General features: G+C 50.9%; 1 protein-coding gene across 5 annotated transcripts in view; it reads left to right on the top strand.

Moving 5' to 3' along the window:
- Positions 1-23964, top strand: part of SEPTIN9 (septin 9) — a 146638-nt gene that overhangs the window by 82658 nt on the left and 40016 nt on the right. For all 5 annotated transcript variants that reach the window (XM_071573395.1, XM_071573394.1, XM_071573398.1 and 2 more), the window contains one exon: positions 7968-8627. In XM_071573395.1, coding sequence (XP_071429496.1) covers positions 7968-8627 — 660 coding nt within the window. The remainder of the gene's footprint in view (positions 1-7967; positions 8628-23964) is intronic.

Below are 23964 nucleotides of genomic sequence, written 5' to 3'. Positions count from 1 at the left end.
CCCTTGGGTCTCCTGGGGACACAGAGTGGTGGCCCATGTGCGGTGTCCATCCAAGCTGGCTCTTGGCTGATTCGCCAAAATGTGAGATGCCATGTGAGGGCTGTCCCCCTGCACCCTTTCAGTGGTGCAATTGTAGACCCTGTTGCTGGTACCCAAGTTAGGGCTATTAGGAGTGGGATGCCCACCTGTTGGCTGGGTGTGGGCACTGCCAGTGTCAGGCAGCCTCCCGTGGGTTGCAGGGCAGGGGATACTGTGACCACACCCTCCTCCTGGCAGAAGAGGTGGCACTTGGAGTGAACATCATGAAATTGTACAGCCCCTTGCTGCTGGTCAGTTGGGTGCCTTCCAACATGTCCCAGCCCTGGGAACTGTGGCAAGCGTTAGTGGTGAGGGCATTGGCACTGGTCTGCTGGGCTGGTTTGGGAGGCAAGGAGTGTGGTGAGGACTGGGCTTGGGACTTCAGTCTTTCTTTCATCTTGATCACTTGAAGTGGAAATATGGGGAAATGTAAAAAGGATGGATTTTTTTTTTTAAAGCACGTTTAGTTTACTAGGGAGGAGGAAGGAGGAGTGTTCTGCTCTCTGCCAGCCTTCAGGACATTTGGACAACTGCTCACAATTCAGTGCTGAGTGTCCCCTCCAACAGAGTCATCAGAACTGGCTGCAGTGACACCAGGAAACAGTGGGGAGTGCAGCCTGGGTGAGGGGCAGTGTGGGCAGTGCTGTGGGGCTGAATGGCTTCTGGGTCCCTTCTTTAGTCTCTTTTACTAATTTACCCTTTTCTATAGATTTTTAACCAGCATGTTGCAACACCATCCATCAAAGCATCTTCTCAAGTGGGCAGTTACATGATTTAATCACCCAGTCCCCGCCACCGAGGGTGGTCACCCAGCTAAGTCACTCTCTATGTCCCCTGTATGTGTGCTGAGAGTCATGACTCGTGGGGGTGGCATCTGTGGCACCAGTACACAGCAGTCTGAGATCTGCAAGACCATCTGCATCACACTTTTGTCTCTGGGTAATTATTTTAAGACATTTTAGAAATATTAGTAAACCAAACCAAATCTGCAGTCCCCTGGGAGGCTCAGAAAAGATTTATTTCTCTCCTTCCTCCTCCCCTTGTGAAAGGAAACTGGAGCACAGAGCGGAGGCAGAAGCTGGAGTGAGCCTGTGGCAGAGCCAGTAATGCAATCTGCTGGGCTGGATACCCTGTGTTTTATGTAATTTTATGTACAAGAATGAAATGAATATAAGGGATGTAAAACACACTGGTTTGATCTGGAAACATTTGCTGGGGGCTAATGGTTATATAAACCAAAGTGTAACAGAGAATCAAGCTAAAATCTTTTGAGAACTGCATTATAGAGACTGGAAAGCTGGGATTGTGAGTTAATCTGAGCATGGATTTTATTTATTTTTCTATTCTTGTCCCAACTTTACTTTTGCATGTTCATTTCTGGGAAATGAGAGGTTTGCTGCATTGGCCTTGGGCTGCTTTATAGCTTACTGTGAGTGAGAGAAATGCTGCTTGAAGAGCTTTGGCTTGATGTCACAGCCCTGACATCAAATTTCCACTGTAACTCCCTCTTAATACTGTTTACACAGTTGAAGAAGGCCCTGCATATTGACAGCACGTTGTCTGTGTTATCTTCTACACGTGAGTCACGTCAGACCTTGCAATTTATTGAAACTTCCTTTGAATGCTGTCGGTGAAGTCAGTGAGAGGATTTATTTGTACATAAACCATTCATAAACTGACCCAACACAGTGTGAGAGTCAAACTACAACAGCAGATTGTTGTTTATATATGTATGTCTTATATATGTATTGTGGCAGGGCTGGTTTATTGGTAAAAGAAAAGTGTGAAGCCTCCTGGTGAAAGTACAGGAAGGGGATCCAGCAACTCTTAACTTCTTTCTGATATTGATGACTAGAAACCTTGAGAAAGCTGGAGTTGGGAGCACCTTGTTACTGAGGATGGGGTAGAGATATCCTTCTCTGAAGGGGTGCAGTTCCTTTTCCCTTCTGCTGTGGGACATTCAGGTTTAATATACAGTGGGTATGCTCTGTAGGTATATGAAGAACACTCTAGTCATCCGTGTAACTGAGTCTTTAGTTCTCTCAAATGCATCCATCTCTGTTATGGATGGTGGCAGCTATTCAGCAGCATTGTGGATGGTAGGTTTGGATAAGCCAAACCCAGATGGCTCTGTGGCAAAGTGAGGGAACACTCTCTTTGCACTCAGCTTGAGCCAGAAAACCTCTGCGAGCATCCTGCTGCCTGGTGACAGGGGTCTGGGAAGCTTTCAGGGCCATGAGCAGTTAATGCTGTGTTGGGTTTCCAAGGGTTCCTTGAAAGATGAGACCTGCAGCCTCCCCCCTTTCCTCCCCAGGAACAGGAGGTGGCCATCTGGTAGCAGTTTAGAGAAAGTCCGTGCTCTCAAACAGTGCCATTGTACTGTGGGAAATAACAGGGCACCCGCCTGCCCCGGTCCCAAAAGGCTCTTATGTGTCAAAAAAACCCAAGGAAAGCTTTCTGTGCTTAAGCAAGCAAGCAAATACAACCCCTGGGTTACAGAGACCACGTGAGGGGCAGAGGAAGTTTAATGGAAAGCAGTTGGGGGCTGTGGCTGCGACAGAGCCGGAGGCTCCGGTTGGGAAGCAGATCCCAGAGGACTTAGCATCTCTTGTTGTTTATTTTGGTCTCCTCTTGAGCTCTGTGCATAGAGGTTTCCTTGTATAAAGCATCCCCTGGACTGTTACTGGGATATTCTGTTTAAAAAGGGAAGAAAGAAGGAGCAGATGTTCCAGATGTTTCCTCACTGACCCCCCTAGGGTGCCCAGAGCCAGGCTGCAGAGCAGGATGAGCCGTGGTGGCAGCATGCTGTGTGCTCCAGTGTTTCCCACCAGGACATGTGGAGCCCTTGGGCAGAAGCCAGAGCCCTTCACAGCATCTGGGCACCCTTGGCTTGGCCAGGAGCCCCAAGGAGGGACTCACCTTCTAGAGAGCAGCATGTAGATGGGAGTCCCTGACTGTACCACTCGCTTGTGACTTCTCTGGAAGAATCTTGACTGTTGTATGATCTGCTGGGATTTGAACCAGACCTCTGCCCCTTCATCCCAATTTACAACATCCCTAAAGAGACTTTTAACTGATGGCGTGTGACCTGCTGGTTCGTGGCCATGGGGTGACCGGGAGGACACAGTGACCACACTGTGCAGCCATCCCCAGCACTGCTTGCTGCAGAAAAGAGAAAAAGAAAGAAATGTTTTGCTCATTCTCAGGCCCTGTGCTTGCTGGGGAAGTGTTTGAGCCAGTGATAAAGACACATATTTCTTGCCAAAAGGTGCTGGCCTGGCAGAGGCCATGTTTGGGTCAAGACTGGAGGATTTCAGGAGCGGGTGCTGTTGTGCTCAGCCAGCAGGGCCATCTTGGTACCATCTCAGTGCTTCCCTCCTCCCTCATCCAACAGGATTAACAGTGGTATTTTTTAGAGCTGGCCCTGCAGAGTGGGGCCATGGCTGCTGCCATAACCTGGAGAGGTTTGCAAAGGTTTGGCCCCCAAAGGGGCACCACAGTGAGCAGTTCCCAGCCCAGACATGATGATGCTGGGCAGAGGCTGGCAGTGGCAGAGGTTGCATCTGATGGGAAGCTCTTGGAAATCTCATTTTAGGGGATTTTGGGCTTTCCCTGCTTTGGGAGGGGAGCTACCATGCTCCGCAATGAACTAGAGATACCTGAGTTGATGTGGACTTGGTTAAAAGGAAGCATGTGCTGATGGTAGTGCTGTTCTGTGCTCAGGCCTCATGGGCACACACCTCCAGAGGAACAGAAGGAAGGGTGATGCTTGTCACCTCCTCTTTTTTCCCTGCCAGCTGCCTCTGACACTGACCAGCAGATCAGATGCTGCCGACAGGGCTGGGGAAGACCTGCTAGCACCAAAAATCCCCTGGAAAATATGATAGTAGGGATAGCCCTGCAGCATGGCCAGCTTGGACCTTGCTTGGGGCAGGGACACTGTGGTCCAGGCTGTGGGATATAGGGACCCATGGGGACCTGGAGCAAAACCATGACTGTTGGTGTGGAACCCTGGCACTGTCCAGGTGGGAATGGGGTGAGGGATCCTGCAGCATTGCCTTGCTTTGGCTCCTGCTGTGAGGAATAGGGACACATCCCTGCAGGAAGTCTAGAGGAGGGTCATCTAGAGCAGAGGCTGTTTACTTTCCTTTCCTGGCTCTGGGCAGGACAGGCTATTTATAAGTTTTCTCTCTTTTTTTGAGAGTTGTTTTGCTTCCTGAGGTTCTCTCTTCTCTTGCAAGGAGGAGAGAGGTGATGCAGAGCAGGGGAGCTACAGCTGTGCTTGGTTCCTCCAAGGGCCATTATTGCTGATGGTGACATTCCCAGGGATCATGTTTATGGCAGTGGGTATCTGTCTCAGAGATGGAAACACAAACTGTTGCTCATAGTCCTTCTTCTTTCTGTCTGCAATGTTTGACTTTCTTCAGACCACACTGAATCCAGGGCAATGGACAAATGTGCTGGCAGGACAAGCTGGGCAACCAGAGGCATGAGGTAGACACTCCACCTTGTAGAGAGGCCATGGGTGAGAAACCTCTTGGGTTGTCCTCAGGCAAGTCAGTGACACACCTGGGGAGGGAATGCCACTGAGACCTGGGGGTCCTTGTCATTTTACTGTCAGAAACTTTGCTGAGCCGCTTCTAACCCTCATTTGGGATGACAGTTCCTTGCCCAGCCCCTCAGTATCCCCTTATTGCCTGTTGGGACTGCAGTGCCAACATGGGAGGTGTTATCTGGATGGCTCAGGTCTCCTGCAGCTGTAATCATGGTTTTGCAGCTCTCCCTTAGGCTTTTTGAACCCCTTTGTGTCTGGGCTTTGACCTTTTTCTCTTTTCTGCAACAGAGCCCAGAAAGACCTGGAAAAAAGCCATTTTTTGGTGTTGTATTCAGTCCAGCGCGTCGATAAGGGCAAGGGCTGGCTCTGCTCCAGAAAGACCACATGGGTGACACTGGGCAGTTTTGCCATGGGTTTGGGACATTTTGAGGGGTTAGAAGCCAAAAGAAAGGGCCATGTGGGTCAGCATTGCCATTGAGTGACCACCATTTCTTTAGGAAGTGGCAGTGGGGCTCAGAGGAGCAGGGATGATGGATGTGGTTCATGCAATGAACCCTGGAGGTCAGCAGGGCTGTTTGTATCCAAAGATCATTAGTGGGTCAAAAAGAAATCCCCAAACCACTTTGTACTGAGAGATCTCCAGGGCAATGTCCATTAAGGAGAAGTCCTTGCCAGCATTTCCTTTGCCTTTGAGTTCCTTGAGAGCATTTACTCTCAAACTGTTCCTCAAGATACATCTCTCATGAGATTATTGGGCTGCTTGTTGAAGGGAGTAGATGGAGACTGAGCTGGCTGGCTGGAGGAGTGACAAGCAGGTTTTAAGAGCCTGACATGGACAGAACCATGATGCCATCCACCAGGGAGCTGGCAGTGCCTGGCGGGGTCGTGTCCTCTGCTGCTCTTGCCCACCCAGCTTTGCTCAAGGCCGGGGAAAGGCTCCCTGTTGGGTCGTTCCTTCCGCTCTCTTTGTTTTCCAGTAAAACACAAACTGGGCTTGGCCAGTGCATTGTTTTAAACTTGGGGGTTTGGGGAAAAAAACAGCAAAAATGTTAGTTTCTGGATTAAGTGTGTAAATGGAGAAGGAAAACTATAACAAAGCCTGTGCTGGAGAGTCTGACCTACAGCTCAGTGTTGGAGACCTGGGAGTTTGAACACATTGAAAAAGCTCTTAAGTGTGGGACTTTTTTTGGATTAATTATTCTGAGGGTGCTGAGAACTGAGGCTTGGGCACAGACCTGCAGAGTGTGAGCCATGCCAAGCATGAACTGCAAGGTGGGAACTGCTGCACAGAGCATCACACCTCGGTGAGATGGTGATGACATGACTGGGAAGTCTCCCTGGCAGTCAGAAACAGCGGATAAATTAGAGGAAAAGCATCATTGGTTTTCTTTACTGCCTCCCTCCCTCCTTCTACCAATTTCTGAATATTTCTGAGATGCAGGACAGACCATTTTGTCATGAGGTGCCCTTCATGGGACCCTTCCTGAGTTTTACAGAGTGGATGATGCGTTGTGCTTTGTGCTTTCCCCTGTTGTAGCCACAAAGCAGCAGTGATGCTGTTCCCATCAGGTAAACATTGAGGTTGAATTGCTCTGTGCATCCCTCCCTATCCATGCCAGCTGGGACCCTTCCTTGGGAGCCCCTCCCAGACACTCATCACTTCCAAGCATTTCTCATGTCAGGATCTGAACCACAACAGGGGGGCACATGTGTGTGTGTGCCCATGTCTGTCTGTCCCTGGGCATGGAGAGGCTTTTGCTGGGTCACTAATACCCAGCATTATGGGGAGGCTCCTGGTCCCAGGCTTTGCAGTGCCTATTCAGGGTGTCTTTGCAGCCTGATACTCATATTGAAGTTTTTGGTTTCCCAAAGACAAGGGAAAGCAGCCCAAAGCCTGTATCCTTGTGTTTTAACCCCTGGGAGCCTCCTCATGGCATGGCTTATCTAACATGTAAGCCCCAGCTCCATTTTCCTGTTTTCCCCACCATCTCCTTTGGGACTGTGTGTGCTGCTGCCACAGAACATGACCGTGGCTGTCCCCAGTCCCTGCTGCCAGGACAGAGGTGGCTGCATCTGCCTGCTGTCAGCAGCTGTGTTCACAGTCCATGGTGGAGCAGAGCTGGGGTGGCTGCCACGTGGACGACCCGCCTTGTCCCTCCGGCTGGACCCAGCCGTTGACAGATGGCTCCTCTCCAGAGAACGGATGTGTCCGAGGGATGGAGGGTCCCCACGTCCCCAGGCCCTGCCCTGGAGGGTCAGAACAGAGATGCTTCCTGCATGGTGGCTCTCCTCTAGCTCCACCCCAGGGGTGGGTGGACATCCTGGGATAAGGAAAGGCTGTGCTCCAGTCTCTCCCCCGGATCATGGCATCCTGTGGGATCTCAAGCCCAGGTTTTTAGATGCTAAATCTCACTGTTACTATCCCGTTGATGTAAGGGGTGGGTGGACTCATGACAGATGCTTGTGCTGGTCATTAGCAGCGTGGCTGTCACTGTGCCAAGGCTGTCACCACGCTGGCTCAGCCTCACCTTGTGCAGGCTCCTTTGGGACCCCGAGGCTATGCTTCCTCCTGCCCTGACCCTGTGCCTGTCGGGGTGCTGTGAGACATGGGGCAGGTATTTGCAGCCTGTGGCATTTGAATGGGATCCAGCAGCATTCTGCATTCCCTCCCCTTCCCATGCAGTTCAGCCTGTTGTTTCCATCTGGCTGGGCAGTCTGTTGAGCAGGTCTGATGGGTGCAGTTGGCCCCTTCCTTGTGTCAGAGTCTCAGGTACTCAAAGCACTTCAGCCTTTGGCTCATGTGGTCTCTCGGTTTGTTTTTAAGGATATGAGCTTCTGTGGCTGCCACCTTTGGTTTTCTTACTGCATTTATATGGGTTTGGTGCTCTCCTGGGTTTGTCCTGTTCCCAGTTTGGATTTTACTGACTGTGTTTATCTGTGCATCCTTTGGATGTGAGAGGGAAAGGAGGCACTGGGAGCTGGATTACTGGCTGCTCCTAAATCCAGTGCTCTGCTCCTCTCTGTCATGCTATAATAAGACTATGTGCTCCCCTCTGAGCATTTGTGGGGCGTGGGTGAGAGGGAGGGCAGTGTGGGCATAATTTCAGCTCTGGAATTGAATTTCCTGGCCTTGGTTCCAGTGTTGGTCCTGGGTTTCTAACTTGTCTGAAGAGGCAGAGCATGGCCCTCAGTACCCACCTGCTTAAATGGTTTGTGAATCCTCAGATGAAGAAGCAGAAGTGGAGTTACGAGCTTTGCACAGTGTCTGTAAGCATCTCTGGATGTGCTCAGATGGATGGTAACTAAATTCTGAACTCCTTTTCATGTCTTTCAGCTCTGAAAAGGTCATTTGAGGTCGAGGAGGTAGATCAGTCTTCAAATTCCTCCACCCCACAAAGACGGGCGCCAAACACACTCCTCAGGTCCACTGTGTCCAGCTCCACACAGAAGTTTCAGGAACTTGGCGCCAGGAATTCGGAGCCATCCACCCGACATGCAGAACCCACAGTCCAAAGGTCACCCAAGCCCCCTCTGAGGAGAGTGGAGCTCTCTGGACCCAAACTGCCGGAACCAGTGTCCAGAAGAACAGAAATCTCCATTGACATCTCATCCAAGCAGGTGGAGAACTCCACCTCAGGGTTGTCAAGGTTTGGCCTCAAACGAGCAGATGTGCTGGGTCACAAACCCCCCGAGCCCACCCCAAGGAGGACTGAGATCACCCTCGGCAAGCCGCAGGAGCCGGGTCTCCGGAGGGTGGAGGCACCGGCATCAAAGATCCCGGAGATGCCCCAGCGAAGAGCTGAGACAGCCAACGCTCCTGTGCCTGACACGGCCACCAAGCGTGTGGAAATTCAGGTAGCAAAGGCTGCTGAGGTCTCAGCCCCACCAGCACGGCAGGTGGAGAGCTCGGAGCCACCCCTGCCCACCCAGCCTCCCCTGGCAGAGCCAAAGCCACAGCCGGTGCCAATGGAGAGCCCACCAAAGAGAGAAGAAGGTGAGTCTAGCTCCAGGCAGCTACTGGGGTGAGGCCCTGGCTGGTACCTGCCTCAGGTCCCCACGTAAAAATACCAAACACCATGCACTGCTCTTTCAGCTCTGGTGGTGACGCCTTCTGAGGCTGGTCTTGGATCTGTGCTCAGATGTGTCTACATGCATAGCTGTTATCCTTGGGTTTATCCTGGCTGAAAGAGCTGTCAGTTTGAATAAGAAAAACTATCAAGCCTATAAGGAAAGAAAAAAGGAAAATGCTAAAAGCAGAAAAGGACCGTTCTGCCAGCTCGTGTGCAGACCTTGTGTGCAGTCCCACCCGCCTGCACAGAATCCTGGAAGGGCTCTGAGGTGCAGGAGAGGCGGTGGCTGTGGAAATGTTGTTGGCGTGGCTCATTGTTTACTGTTGTTGCTTATGGTTGTGGGGCAGAAACCACATCTTCATTAGCAGGAGTCAGGGTTTTATTGACCTTGGAGCCAAAGTCTAATAACATCATGGACCAGAGCCACTATTAAACTGGAGCCCTGGCTTATATTAGCTCTATCTTGTTTCCAATTAATCCCATATTAAAGCTATCTTCCCTCCCCCGCCAGCCGTCATTTATTCTCCCGAATGTTTTGGAGATGGTTTTTTTCCTCTTCTGACCTGTTAATTATTTTTCCATTCTCCATCACCCATGAGCTCTCATATGAGAGGGATGCAGAGGTTGGTTGGAGGGCACCACCTCCCCTCCCCACCCTGGGCATCTCCCTGGGGACTGTAGGATGATGTGGGGTGGCTGAGCCAGGAGCTGGGAGGTCTGTGCCTGGCCTCAGAGCTGGACCATGTGCCATTGTCTCACTGCACCATGGGAGGGTCCTCTGTCCAGCTCCATCCCCTCTCTCTGGGTCCAGCCCTACTGTCGCAGGGCAGCACAGGGTATGTGGAGAGGCCAAGTTTTTGAGAGTGCATGCTCTAAAATCAAATCAGGAGTCAGCACTGGAGTTGGTATTGAACCTGAGGGACTCACATGGGTTTCTTTTACTATGTATGGTTTAGGTGTGGCTTTTTTGAGCTGGGTTTTAAAGAGTAGACCAGAACTTCTGCAGGTTACAGGTTGATCCTTCTCCAGCTGGGAACAGTTGAACTCTAAGCCCCAGCCCAGTTGAAGGATTTGTTTGAGCCTCCTCTTTTTGTCACCTGCTGCCATGTGCGTGGTGCCCAGGAGGCCCATCTTCTCCCATGGGTGGGTGTCGGCCTCGTCCTGCTGGCTCCAGGCTGCTTTGAGCTTCCAGGGCTTTGAACTGCATATGGTTGGGCACTTTAAGGGTAAGAGACCATCTAAACTGCTGAATCCTCCAGCTGCCCAGGGCAGGGAGAGAGGGAGAACAGCTGCTGGGATGAGTGTTACCCATGAGCCCAGCTGTCTGGAGTCTGCCTCACAGCATGAGCCAGCCTTAGTCCTGGTACAAAAGGGGCTTTCACTCCAAATGTTGCCAAGAGTCATAGAATCACAGAATGGTTTTGCTTGGCGGGGGCCTTAAAAATCATCCAGTTCCAACTCTACTGCCATGAAGAGCCAGGACACAAAGTTGTAGAGTTTGTGAGGGCTCTATCTCCTTTTCCCTATGTGTCAACACAAACCTGCAGTCCAGAGTCACTGCCAGAACAATTGTCCCCTTCCTGATCATCTCCACCTTCTCCGTTGCCATGACTTGAGGTGTCTCGGATTTACTCTCACACAGGGGCCCATCTTGGGGTGCTCCTCCCATTGTGGTCCACAAAACCTACCCTGAGGTGATTCTGGGTGTGTGGATGGCATCTCTCCTTGTCGCTGGTGTAAGTGCACAGAGGGATTTGGGGAGGCTGCACAGGGACCCTCAGGATGTCCCATGGGTAGGTGCAAGCATATTTTGAATGCTCACCAGTTCCACTGCAGTTCTGGGCCCGTCACAGCCCCCTAAGTGCAAACACTGGCTCTCTGATGTCTGCAGCAGAGATGACATGTGGCAAGTCCTGCTCCTGGGTTTGGGTCACTCAAGAGATGCTTCTGTGGCACTGGACACCCCTCAATCCTGTTGCTCGGTGGTTCTCCACTGCAGACAGCTGAGCAGGGGATGCAGGCAGCTGCCTCCACCTGCCCTCACTGCTGTGCTGGGACGTGCCTTCCCCAGCTGTCAGGCTCAGCTGCTTTGCCCTTAACCCCTTGTCCTGCTGCTGAAGGTATGCAGGAAAGCGTGTTGAGCAGGAAGAGGCCGGTCAGAGGAGAAAAGCAGTCACAGAGAGCTTGGCAATCCAGAACAAACCACAAAGGAAAGGATTAATTATAGTCCTGAACTTCATTAGGGCGGTGCAGCTGCTGGTGTGGGCTGTGCTTGCTGTGGAGCTGTGGTTCCCAAGGTGGGAGGAGGGCAGGAGGTGTCTACATGGGGCAAGAAATACTCTTCCCCATCACTGTTCTGCCTCCCTGAGTCCTTGTGCTCTCTTTCAGTCCCAGGGGAATATTGGCTTTGCTTCTGCTGTTGTGATGTTGAGTCGGGCCATTGGTGACAGGGAGGTGGGACATGGGTACCATCACAGGGTGATGTGGCACTGCACCAGCATCCTGGGCAAAGCTGGACTTTGTGTCTCCAAGGTGGCTGGTGCTCCCCAGCTGGGAGAAGGAAGTGCAATGGGATGACTGGCAGATGTGGATTGATATAGCTGGACTTGTCTAGAAAGATCTGAGCTGGGCTGTGCAGCGTATGTAGGCAAGGGCAGAACATGCAGAAGGCAGAAAGAGGCACAAGCAATTAAAAACAGACATAAAACCAAGGTGAGGGGAAGGGCTGTTTCTGAACCCACAGCCTCGGGCACTTTGCTGTGTAGGACTTATCAAATCTTAATATCCAAATATGACTGCCTGTGGGTGGTGGTGACCTCTGCTGAGCTCCTGCTGTGGGCCGCAGTTCACTCCCAGTCCCGAGGCACTGGCCCAGGATGGAGCTGGCAGAGGAGAATGTTCCTCTTCTATGCTGGCAGGGCCGGTCTGAGCAGGGCGTGTAGTGCCCGTGCCAGTGTGGCAGGAGCTGGTTCCTCCCTGTAGGGAGAGGAACAGGGAATCATTGTAGGAGCAGCAGTGCTTCATCCAGAGACATCTGCTGGCCCTTCATAAAGGAGAGATCTTGAGGAATCCTCATGAGCTGGATGAGGGACAGGTGAACCCTCAGGAGGAGCCACATTGAGTCTCTCGTGGCTAATCCTGCCACATCCTCCTGCCTCAGCATTTCCTCCCACTGATGCCTCCTGTCACTGGTGTTGTGCAGTGTGGCTGAACGTCTTGGTATTCTGTTGTTCCTCATGCCTTGCAATGTGGTGGTGGTCAGGCTTGAAGAAGTGGGGGAGGCACTGTTGGTCCCAGAAAAGTTTGTGTTTTCTATTATGTTTCCATTCCCCAAATCAGAACCTGTTTGTATGTGGGGTGAAGGCTCAGTGCTGGGATCTCAGGTGATGAATTGGAAACAATCCCAGATGAGAAGTGAAAGCTGGTTTGATCTGATGCTCCTTTTTGTCTGCACGAAAGCTGCTGTGGTTGCCCAGGCCCCGAGGACAGCACGCTGCCTGCAGGGCAGGCTCTGCACAACAGCACTGCTGCCTGCTCCTGCCCCGTGGTCCTTTCTGGCAAGGATGCTCTGGAGCTTGTTTAGATAAATCAAGGCAGACACAATGAATAGTGAGAATGTTCACCTAGAACAGGGCATGACCTTCCTCTGCAATAGGCGCATGATGTGCAACACAGTCCGAACCATCTGAGCTTTCAGTTTTGTTGAGTCTTTGTCCCATCATCTCCTGATGGCCAGGTGCCTCTTAAAAAGCAGCAGGGCCCCCCCTCTTATTTTTGCTGCAGAACAAGTAGGGTGATACTGAGATAATGAAGCAATTCAACTGTTTCACTCTTTTTTTCCAACTTGAACCCTTACAGAGAGTTTTCTTTAGAACTCCCTTAGAGCCGAGCTAAAATTAAAGCAATAAAAAAATATTTTAAATCAAGAGAAGGAAATTTGAGATCCATTGAGATCCTTGTGAAAACCAGGGACCCATTGCTGTGTTCTGGGAAGCTGTGGTGGGGGTTGCAGCACAGAGCCCCTCAGCCTCCAGCCTCAAGCCTCCATCCTGCCAACAAGCCTTGGGGTGACTTTTTTTTCTGACCTATCCTGCACAGGTGACACCAAGTGTGGGGCTGCTGTGCTGGAGCTGGGCTTAAAGGGATTTGCACAGCTATTGACACAGTGAGATGCTCCTTGGGATGAAGAGCCCAGGACTGAGTGGAGATGCAGTGAGTCACCGTTTCCAACTCCCAGAGCTGCACTGCTCTTTAACTGTACAAAGAGATTAAAGCTGGAGGGAAATGTTTCCTTAAAACCAGCTGACAGATTTGGGCTAGATTACTGGTAGTCTTTTTTTGTGCTTGTTATTATTTTTAATGGGAAAGTTCCTACATCCTGAAATACCAAATGGAGGAGCTGAGTGGGAAATGCAGAGTCCCAGTTTTTGAATTCAGGTGCCAAAGATGAGATAATCTGGAAAAATCTAGACCCGCAGCGCCAGTGAGTTGGAAGGAAGGAGCAGGAGCATGTGCGGGGGAGATGATTGTGTCCCATCAAGGAAACTGCCTGATCCAGGATGCCACGTGCGTGGCCTCCTGCCTGCACGGGAAAGGCAGCGGAGGGGCCGGGCTCTGCTTCCCCCTCCCTCCAGCTGCTCTGTGCCTGGCTGTGCAGGGAGCACCCTCCTTTTGGGCTGTATTCTGGGCACTGAGGATGCCAGGAAGGAGGCCAGGTGATGTAGTTGTGGTGGTACTTGTGCTGCACATCTTTTTCCCCCCGGGAGTGCTGTTCCCAAAGTCATTATGTTGTGTTCGTCTCCGGTCACTCTGACATTCACGTGTCCCTTTCTTTGCGTGGGCACTGTTTATATGGATGCTGTCATGGTCCCATGTGGATGCTCCACCCTGGGCAGTGAGCCTGCCTGCCCCCAGACTCCAGTACAGCCAGCCAGGAGAATTTGTTTGCCCTGTTGGAAGTCCCTGAGGGCCCGTAGGAAAAGCAGTGATCTCCCCAGTGGAGCTTCATTATGCAAAGGATCAGTTTCCCATAGGAAACATTACGGTTCCCACTTCCCTTCCCTCCCAATGCATCATTTAAGACCAGGAGAGGGCGAAGTTGTGGATGCTGCATCCAGCCCTGCAGATCCTGACATAAGGATGTGGACCTGCTGGAGAAGGTCCAGAGGAAGCCACAGAGATGCTCCAAAGGCTGGAGCACTTCTGCTCTGGAGACAGGCTGTGAGAGCTCAGGGTGTTCAGCCTGGAGAAGGGAAGGCTCCAGGGAGACCTTAGAGCCCCTTCCAGTGCCTAAAGGGACTCCAGGAGAGCTGGAAAGGAACTGGACAAGGGCTTGGAGTGACAGGGCAAGGGGGTATGGCTTCTCACTGCCAGAGGGCAGGGTTAGATGGACTGTTGAGAAGAAATTCTTCACTGTGTGGGTCATGAGGCACAGGAACAGTTGCCCAGAGAACCTGTGGCTGCCCCACCCCTGGAAGTGTCCAAGGCCAGGTTGAACGGGGCTTGGAGCACCCTGGGATAATGGAAGGTGTTCCTGCCCATGGCAGGGAGTTGGACTAGATGGTCCATAAGATCCCTTCCAAACCAAACCAGTCTGTGACTCTTTGCTGAGCTGCAGAGTTATTCTGGCCTTGGGTTTAATGACCTGGTAGGTCTCTTCCTTTGCTAGGCTGGGTCTGTGGGTGAGGTTGAGGAATCCATGTCATCACCTGAACCTTGCAGGAAGCATCTGTGGGTCAGCATGTCTCTGTAGAGGTCAAAGCCTCCTGTTCCAGGCAGAAGGTGACCAACTGCATTGCATCTGGAGTGTTGGCTGTCTGCAGGCTCATGGGATCTGTGTTCAGGTTGGACTGGGACCCCTGTGCAGCCTCGGGACCCTCTGGCTCTGCACCTCCATCCTGCAAACTGGGACAGCCCCTGGACAGAGGTGCCTTTGCTGGCTGAGAAACAGGGGTGAGAGCTCCTGCCTGCTGTTGGATTTGTGTTTGTCTAAGTGGTGCTGAAAGGCAGTGGGAGATTTAGCCCTGGCTGAGGGTGATGTGGAAGAACCAGACCCAAGAGTTCCTGTGTTTATCTTGTGGTATTTGCATGTCTGGAGCCCATGGCAGTCGTGCTGGGGAACATGCTCCCCACCCATCAGCTCCTTTGGCATCTTGAAGCTTTCTCACATTTAGGTTAATCATCCTACGGGCTGATAAAGCAAATAAAATCCGTTATCTTGACAAAGATAAAACAAAGAGTTTGCTTTGATCTCCTACAGTCAGGCCTGGCCGCTCATTTTGTGACTTCTCTGCTGTCTGCCAGGGGGAGGGAAGTGATGGCAATGGTGATGAACCTTCTGTAATTAAGAAATCATTTTCTTTTAAGCTATTTCTAGACCTCTGTCCCTGTCTGAGATGTTTGTGTTGGCCATTAGTTGAAGGGACACCATAGGCTGGGTGCAGTGCCAATTCCATAAACTGTGTCAGAGGACTCGAGGAACTGAACTGAGATTATTGAGAGATAACTTTTTTTTGAGGAGATCAAACATTGTTGTGAGCAAAACAGATAAGCTGACAGCAAGCCAGTTGTGTTCTTGACTCCTCCAGCAAACAAACAGGCAGACACACTTTTGCTTTGTCCAAGATGCTGTGATGAAGCTGAAGTGAACGTGGCTATAAATGGAAAAAGCAGCTGGTCTTGGACTGCAGCCTGTGCTCAGACTTCTTTGAGCCCAGTTTTTCTTACATCTGTTACAGGTTTCAAAGGAGGGATATATGGAGAGAGCTGCTTTCCTTTGGATTGGTTAAATTTGGGTCACTCCAGTTGAATTGGCCTTCTGAATAGGTCTCTGCCCCCTGGATTTCTGTAGGGTTGCACACATCAGTATTTCACCCTCTTGAGTTGTTTTGGTTTATCTTGGCATGAAGATAGTACCTGACATACTGAGAGACAAAGCTGGACTGAAGGGTCTGATCCAAAACATTTTGCAAACAACAAAACTTGGCAGATGTTTATGAAAAGCAAATAATTTTAGAAAAGCCCTCGAAGGTTGCTGTGCCAGCTCAGGAGTGACAGTGTGGGGATTTTGGGTTGCTTGACTTGTATTACCTGCAGTTTCTTCTGTGTGGAAGCAGTGGGTTGGTTTTTTGCATAGCAAGGACAATTTGCACAACAGGAATGAAGAATGGCTGAAATGAAACATCTTGCAACACCTTGAAGTTCAAAGGTTGATGATGCCCTAGCAAATATGTGCATAACCTTGGATTTATGTTAAGCTTTTCAACCCTTGAGATGATGTCCAGTTTTATCTGAGTTGGGTGGTTTTTCCATAGTCCAGCTTTAGCATGGTCCCTGGATTATGTTTCCAAGGGGTACAAAAATACTTAGTGGGAGCTGAGCACCTCCTTTTGTCTCATTCATCCATCTACAAGCAGGATTTTTTCAGGGAATACTCCCAATGGATCCCTTGCACATGGCTTCATCCACCCGTGGCATTCACCCTATATTGCCTGAGATGTCTACACTTGAGCTAATCATTGACATGCCTACCTTAAACTGCTATGAATTGAGTCCTCATAGGGTTATTTTTCTCTGCTGAATGTATGAGAGCCTATGGGATTGGTTCAGCTGGAGACATCTCCATTTGGGTGAGACAAATGTTACTGTCCTGTGTTACTCCCAGAGTCAGAGCTGGAGGTGAAAAGGGATGTTACAGCAGAACAGAACTGAGTAAACCACTAATCCCTTGTTATCAATAGTGCTTGACAGTCCCCCAGCAAACCTGGTCCCCTTGGATCAGGTTGTTACATCGCTGCGGACGATCATTTACTTAAGTTCTTGGGTCAGGCTGTCCTTGATGCTTATCAAGTACTTTAACTTTTTATGATGGTTCTGCCTTGTACCCCTTTCCTCCTCTCTTGCTGCACATGGAATAGGACAGACATTCCTTCCTTCTTTTAAAGAAAAGCTTGGTTTGGGGAGATCTGAGAAGGAAGATTAGATGGGAATCCAAAGGGTATGGTGCCTAAGGAGGAGAGAGTGGTGATTAAAGTTAATGATAATTAAGTTCTTTAATGGAGCTTTCTCAGTTACAGCTGTGTAGTATCTCACAAGTCTTAAACTGCAGGGCATTGCTTTTAACTCCAGCATGAATTCACTTGGGGTGCATTTCATGTGGGATAGGTGGGTCTGGAGGGACATCACAGGAATTGCCCTACCCAGCTGGGACTGGAGCCCCTGCCTGTGTTTTCTTCCCCTGTGTGTTTTGACTCAGAATGAGAATTTTTGTTTACTCAGCCTATCATTTGTGCTGATCTGGGAGGCTGTGCAGCTTTCTACTGATGCACCAAAGTGGTCATGTGATCTGAACCTCCTCTGCAGCTCTGGTGTGTGGAAATACAGGTTGAGTCCCTGGTTACAGCCTCTGAAGCTACCAATGTGCAAGCTCGTGCTCCATCGTGTGCAAGATGCACTGAGGACATTCAATGGCAACTCCCATCCATAGTGGAAATAAGTTCATGGAAAAACAGCCAGGAAAACACTGAGAAGTTGGCAAATGTTTGTAGGGGAGGGGAGCCTTGTGGTGTTCCTGCCTTTGCTGTCCAATTGTTCACTGTCCTGGAGGAATCCCTCTAACCCACTCCAGTTTCTCCATTTGTAACAAGGAGGTGTTGGTCTTTGATTGGGCCCTTTCTTATTCCTGATTCAGGTGGTGATAAGGAAATTGCTGGACTTGGTCACAGAGGTGCAGTGGGATTGTGCAGGATGGAAGAAGCTTCTCTGCCCAGGTCACTGGAGTGGTTCTGCAAAGAGAAAGGTCCTAATTTATCCAGGAGAAGAGGGAGGGTATCAGATGGTTTCTGTATCAAAACCTGCTCCACTCTACCCTGCTTTCCCCTAAATTTTGAAAACTCATAGTTTGGAGTGGAAAAAAGGATTTGAAAGGCAAACTTTGGATATGTGGGGATCAGATGTGAGTTGGATGTTGCCTCCTGATTGATGAGCATTGTAGGCTGCTGGCACTAACAGAGGTGGAACAGGCTCTGGCAGGGTGTTTGGATGCTCTTTGCCTCATGTTCTCTTCCTCTGCTTCCATCTTGTGCATATAGAAAGGAGAATGGAGATTACCTTGGAGTTGTCCACATATGTCCTGGGAAAAAGGGGTTGATCTGAGCAGCTTTTCTGATACAACATAATTGTTTAGACAAACTCTGGCTGAACTTGCTTCCTCCTGCATCCCAGCAGGCAGATAAATGGGATGGAAGTGGGAGGCTGAGTTCACAGGCTGCTGAGGTCCTCCCGGGGGTCATACCGCCCCTGAGATCCCCTGTCCACCCATTTTGGTGGCCTTGGAGAAGACAAGAGGATGCATTTGAGTGCTGAGGATGATGCCCTGGCTTTAGGTAGTTAAGGGCTCCGAAATGTGGCAGAGACCTTGATAATGCAGCACATCAGAGGTGTGGGTGGTCCTGGTGGGCAGCAGTAAATCCATCATGGTACATCTGCAGAGGTTGGATCTTACTTTCATGTTGCTGTGTAAGATGCAGGAGGTGAATTTACTCCAGCCCTATTCTCTTCAGAGCTGGCAGTCCTGGGCATAGGGTGGCTGGGCAAAGCTGTGCCCCTGAGAGATTCCTGTTTGACCTGGAAATGATGGGACAATCAGGATTTGGGTGGGATGTGGTCACTGGAGAAATGTCTCCATGGCCTGTGTGGCTTCTACTGAGGTCTCCAGGAATTGCTTTGTGGAGTCAGATAAAATCTGAGATCCTGCTGTAATGCTGAAGTTCCTCCCACCATCCCTCAGGGAAACAGTCATCCTTGCCCTACTTTGTGTAGTAAATAAAAGTTTATTTACAGCCCAGGAGTGCATGCCCTGAGGTTGGGAGGTGAAGGGTTCCTGCGGGGCCCTGGAGGAGCTCTGGGGTTTCCTCTCTGCTTTGTGGCTTCAGTTCCTGAGCAGAAAAGTCTTGGGAAGGAGCAGCTCTGTGGGTGGGAGCTTGGGGAAGCAGAGCCCTTTGCGTGGGCCCTGGGGCAAGGCTTTGTTTCCCTGTAGTGAGGTCACATGTGTCTGTGTCACCTGGAGAAGAGCTGGAAGAAGATAACCAGTGGTCACGTGTGACCCGTGGGCTGGAGCAGCCAGGGACAGCAGCAGGGGGTGCTGCCACCCATCTGTCTCCCCCCTTGGCCGAGGGTGACGTGGGGCTGGGGCTGAGCTCCACTGACCAGGGTCTGTGGGGTTTCCAGCTCTGCCCTGGCACTGCCCAGGATTGCTCTGTGGATCTTCACGGAATGAGCATTTGGGTTCTCCACCACTTGGATGAGTGAAAAGGGGTTTTGGGGGGTTATTTCAGCCCATGTGTGGGACAGATTGCATATAGGAAAGTTGTTTGAAGAGCGAACAAACCACAGCCATGATTTGGGCTCCACTGAAAGAGCAAAGCTGGGAAAGCTTCAAATCGTGGCTGCAGAGACAAGGGGGGACATGGCTGTGGTTTTCTGCTGGGGAACAGTGTTGTGTCCCGTGGGAGGGACACAGAGAACATTGTTTTGAGTTTCTGCTTTTCCTTCTCATTTTTTAGGCATGCAAAATTAATTGCTCTCTTTCATTGTCTGCAGCAATATTTATTTTGCTGCTCTGTGGCAGCAGGGACTGGATAGGTTTCACAAACTGAATTTTCCCTGGACAAGCCCCTCCTCTGATTTCGCACTTCCAGCTGCCAGGCTCACTTTTAAAACAGCTTGTGCCGAGGCTGAAAATATTTGAAGGGCAGAGCAATGCCTTGCAGGAAATGGCTTAAGCTTCCTGCTCCCAAGATGGTGTGAGTGTTAAAACAGAACTGGAGAAATATTAGACATCCTACATCCGGCCCTGCAGAGAAGGGTGACCCTGGGGTGATGGGATGGAAAGCCCAGACCCCCCTGCTGCCTGTGCCCAGCAGCTTCCAGCAGGATGAGGGGCCCCCCCAGACCCTCATCCCCCCGACTTTGTAGGGGAGGGGAAAATGGGCAAATTGTTTCCTGCCTCTCAGGGCTTTGCTGTGTTTTAGTTTTGTGGGAAATGTGTGGGGCAAAGTGTCAGCAGAGTGAGTTTTCAGCAGAAAATGGGAGTTGGGAAAGGTCTGGTTCTGAGGAAAGGTTTGTATCAGTTTATCCACTGCCCTCCAGCCTGAAGTGAAAGGTGAAAGTCGAGGGTGGATGGATCTGAGCTGGTCCTGTTTGTTTGGGGCTGGAGTGGGACTTTTTGCATCTGTCAGCAAAAACCACGTTGAGTTACTGACTTAATCAGAGGCAACTTAATGCTTTCAGCTCTGATGAATTCCCACTTGGTGCTTGCTGAGCACCATCTACCTGGCCAGGCAGGGAATAGCAGCTGGCTGTGCCTCCGGGATGGATGGCCAAGGGTGGGAGAGAAATGGCAATATTTGCGTGCAGGAGCGTGGGGAAGGACAGGCAGTGACAGGGGAGGGCAGCGGACCTGAGGGCAGGGTGGTCCTCACTGGTGTCACATCTTCAGATGTAATCCAGCTGCCTGGGGGTTACTGCCCTGTTAGGGAGAACTTCTCCAAACCCCAATTTGCTAGCTGGAGCATGGAGATGTAGGTAATTTTACTCAGAATGTTATCAGTTGAGTTAAAAATACCAGAGCCACGTGGTTGGGGGTCCACAGGTGTGGTGGAGGAATGAGGTGGGGGCTGCAGAGCTGCAGGCAGAACAAGAGGAGTTCAGAGCTTGGACTGGTCTGAGCTCACTCTTGACTTCCTCCAACAGTCACTGAGAAACATAAAATTACTCCTAATGCAACTAAAATTACACCAGTGCTGGGACCTGGGTCCCTTCGGGAGGTGTGTTCCAGCTCCAGGAGCAGCAGCAGAGCATGTGGGTGCTCTTTGGGCGGGTGCACCATGAATGGAGCATTATGCTGTGCTCCAAACACCCTCCTCCCAGGCTTTCCGCCCTGACCCCTTCCTTTCCTGTGCTTTTTCATGTGGGATGGTGGGAGCCCTGGCAGCTCTGCAGGACTGTGGATCCAGAGGGGTAAGTTCCATCCTCAGCAGGCAGATCTGGGCATGGGGAGGTCAGTACCACAGATTGCTGATACCCACCTTTCCCCATGGCACATAAACCCCCTAAACCCTGAGCAGCACAGCTCTTGGGGCTCAGGATTTGGCTGTTTGTTTTCTCAGGCTTTTCCATGGGGTGCTTTTCCTGGGAAGGCTTTGACCGGCAAGCCTGGGGGAGGGGAAGATGAGGCTGATTTAAGTCCCAGAAGTAGTAACAGCTGGCTGAAAGCTGTGTCTGCAGCCCTGTAATACATCAGTGGTGCCCACTGCTCTTGGACAACAGGCCAGGGCTGGTGAATCTGGGAGAGTGTGAGCCAGCCCTGGGGCTGCCACAGCAGGACATGGGTGGGCTGCAGTGGGCTGCATGGGGGCTGCAAGACTACAGGGGCAGATGCTGGGGCTCTCTTGGGACAGAATTACAGTTGGAGTCATCCCCATTTACCTATATGGCTGTCACACTGTGCATGGTTCAGGAGGGTGGTCACACAGGATGTGGGGCAGGACATGTATGTAAAAAGGCTTTGCTGTCCCAAATGGTGCTGGGTTGAAGGCTCTTCACCCCATCAGCGGGTGAAGCATCCTTGGGCCCACAGGGCTTTAGGTGGGGTGGGGGAGTGGGGAGAATTCATTGGAAAAGGAAGCATCCTTCCCCAGAAGTGTCCTGGAGCCCTTCAGACAGTTCAGCATCCCCAGGTCGTGCTGAGAAGCCGTGATGAAAATGTGGGTCTGCAGGAAGGAGCGATGCCGCTGTGTAGTCACTGCACAGTTGATTTATTTTTACTCTTGCTGGCTGACCCTCAGCTTCCCACTCCCAGCCCTTCCCTCCATGTGACTGTGGGCCAGTGCATCCCTGCACAGGACGTGCCCTCCTTCCCACGGCTCCCACAGAGGGATGCAGAGCCGTGGGGCTGCAGCACTGGGAGAGGCACAGAAAGGTTTGGGAAGAGGTTTGGAAAGGGCTCATTGAAAGGCTCTGTGCAGGGCAAAGGGCAGGGCTTGTCTAGCTGGACCACAGGTCTGTAGGGGGGGGCTAAAGTTTGTCTTAGATCTTATTTAAAGCTTGTCTTAAATCTTAAATGCATGGGCAATTTGGGGCCCTGTGAGTGAGTTTTGGCAAGTCTGTGTGAGATTCTGAGGTCCTGCCTTGCCCTGTTCTGGTGTGCACTGTGCTGAAGAGGGAAGGATTGGGAAATCCAGTACCATCAGGTAGAGGAGGTTTGCATTGGACCTGCCTCCATCCCCCACAGGATGAATCCAGCACCCAGCCTTTGTCTTGAAAAGGCACAGCTGATTTCCTATTGCTCTTCATCTAAACTTGCACCACAGCCTTTGCTTGAATGGTCCCAAACTCTAGATCTGGGATCTTGGAGCCCTCAGTAATGCTTTTCCTTCAGGATTAAAAACATAACTGGTGGTTGATAGATCCCCAAGGGTACTTCTGAGGTTGTGGGGGGACCTGTGCCCCCAAGGCCATCCTGAAGTCAGCAGCTCTCTCTTCTCTCAGCTTCAAGAAGGTGTCAGACATGAGAACTGTATTGTGCAGAACTGAAAACCTCAAACCTCACTGGGGCCCATGACCTTTAAGAGGCTCAGAGTGACACACACCAAAGCCTCTGTGTTTATCTCCAGATCACAGCCCCGGAAAGCTGTGAGCGGCACTTGGGTGGTGATGGGGCTCTTCTGGTTTCTCTGAGTTGGTGTTTGGGAGACAGTGGGGCTGTTCTGCTTTCATGGGGTGATGGGACTCAGTTTGGCTGCCACTCTGTGCTGGCCATGTTGATATGAGGATTTGGGAAGCTGGTGGGGAGCACAACAGCTGGTGCACTGGAGCCAGGGACACACATTGCTGTGAGTCAGCAGGGGCTGTCTCCCCTCCTTGGGTGCTCATGGGACTCCCAATGAAATTTGCATTCTGGAGTATCTCCTAGACATGTTCTTCAGTCCTTTTAGAAAATGGAGACAAGGCTGGGAGGACCCTTGGTGTCCTGCAGGTTTGGGTCTGGGAGAGTTGCTCTGAATACATCCCGTAGAAGGATCTCCTTCCACTGGACTGGAAAGTGTGACCTGCTGTTAACAATGTTAGGTCTGCAGGTGCTGTAAAGGTTTAGGTGTAATAGAGCCAAACAAATACAAATGACCCCCAAAATCAAGATTAACATGCACCAAGCATGCATGGCAGGTCTGATAAATATGTTCCTTTCATTCACACCTAAAGCCAAGCTCTGCTTTCTTAAAGGTGACTGCCCAACAGCTCCTGTGATGGTTCCTGATGATCCTTGAAGAGTTTATTCAGCAACAGCAGCTACTAATTTGGGTCTCTCCCATTCCCCAGCAAATGCAGCCTCCCTGCCCTCCATCATGGGTGTGTGGACAACCTGGTCTGTCTGGGTGCCAGTCTCAGTCCATATAATGCTGTGTAGGGTGGGGTGCGGGTCGAGATCAGGGTGCATGTGCTGAGTGCTTCATTCCCTCCTTGGGATGATTGTGGTGCCAATCTGCCCCCAAATATCTCAAATCTCTTGGGAAGTGTTACAGCCTAATTGGAATTAGGTGCCTAAATACCTTTTAGGATATATGTCTTGGCTCTTCTGTGTCTCTGAACACACACTGGAAGAGCATCAAACCCCAGGATGTGTTCTGTCTTGAGGAGCAGTATGATGGGAGTAGCTGGGGTGAGGCAGAAAGAGGCAGGATATCCCTCTAATACCTTTTAGGTTTAAGAGGAGGAACTTGGAAGTACTAACACAGCTTTTTCATGTCATGATGGAGCCCGTCACAGGTAGAGATCATGTTACAGCTTAGCACAGCTGACTCAGTAGGTGATTTGCTGTAAACACCCTCTGTATGCATCAGGACAAGAGGTGTTTCTCCAAAGAGCAGGTCAGGACATCGCAGCTCCAGGTCTGCTACCCCACCTTTCCTATTTCTCTCTGACAGTTAGGCACCTTGAATCCATCCAGCCCCTCATTTAAACTCCTCCTTGAGCTACAGGATGTCCTGTGAGATTACTGAGCTCTTGAATAAGGGGCTTTCTTAGCTTGGCAGAGGCTGAGCGGACCCCAGAAGGCTCCCGTGCTGGGGGAAGAGTCTGTTGCCAAGTCGTAGGAGGAATTCCCACGTTCCTGTTCCTTCCTGCTGGCTGCCAAATGCTTGTCCTGTCCACAAAAGCTGATGTATTTGGTAGGATTTAACCTTTGCTCAAAGAAGTGAATAATAG

The sequence above is a fragment of the Pithys albifrons genome, chromosome 19, assembly GCF_047495875.1.
Source record: "Pithys albifrons albifrons isolate INPA30051 chromosome 19, PitAlb_v1, whole genome shotgun sequence".
In the NCBI taxonomy this organism is placed as follows: domain Eukaryota; kingdom Metazoa; phylum Chordata; class Aves; order Passeriformes; family Thamnophilidae; genus Pithys; species Pithys albifrons.
Note: the sequence above shows the minus strand (reverse complement) of the source record. Positions and strands in the feature narration are given on the sequence as shown.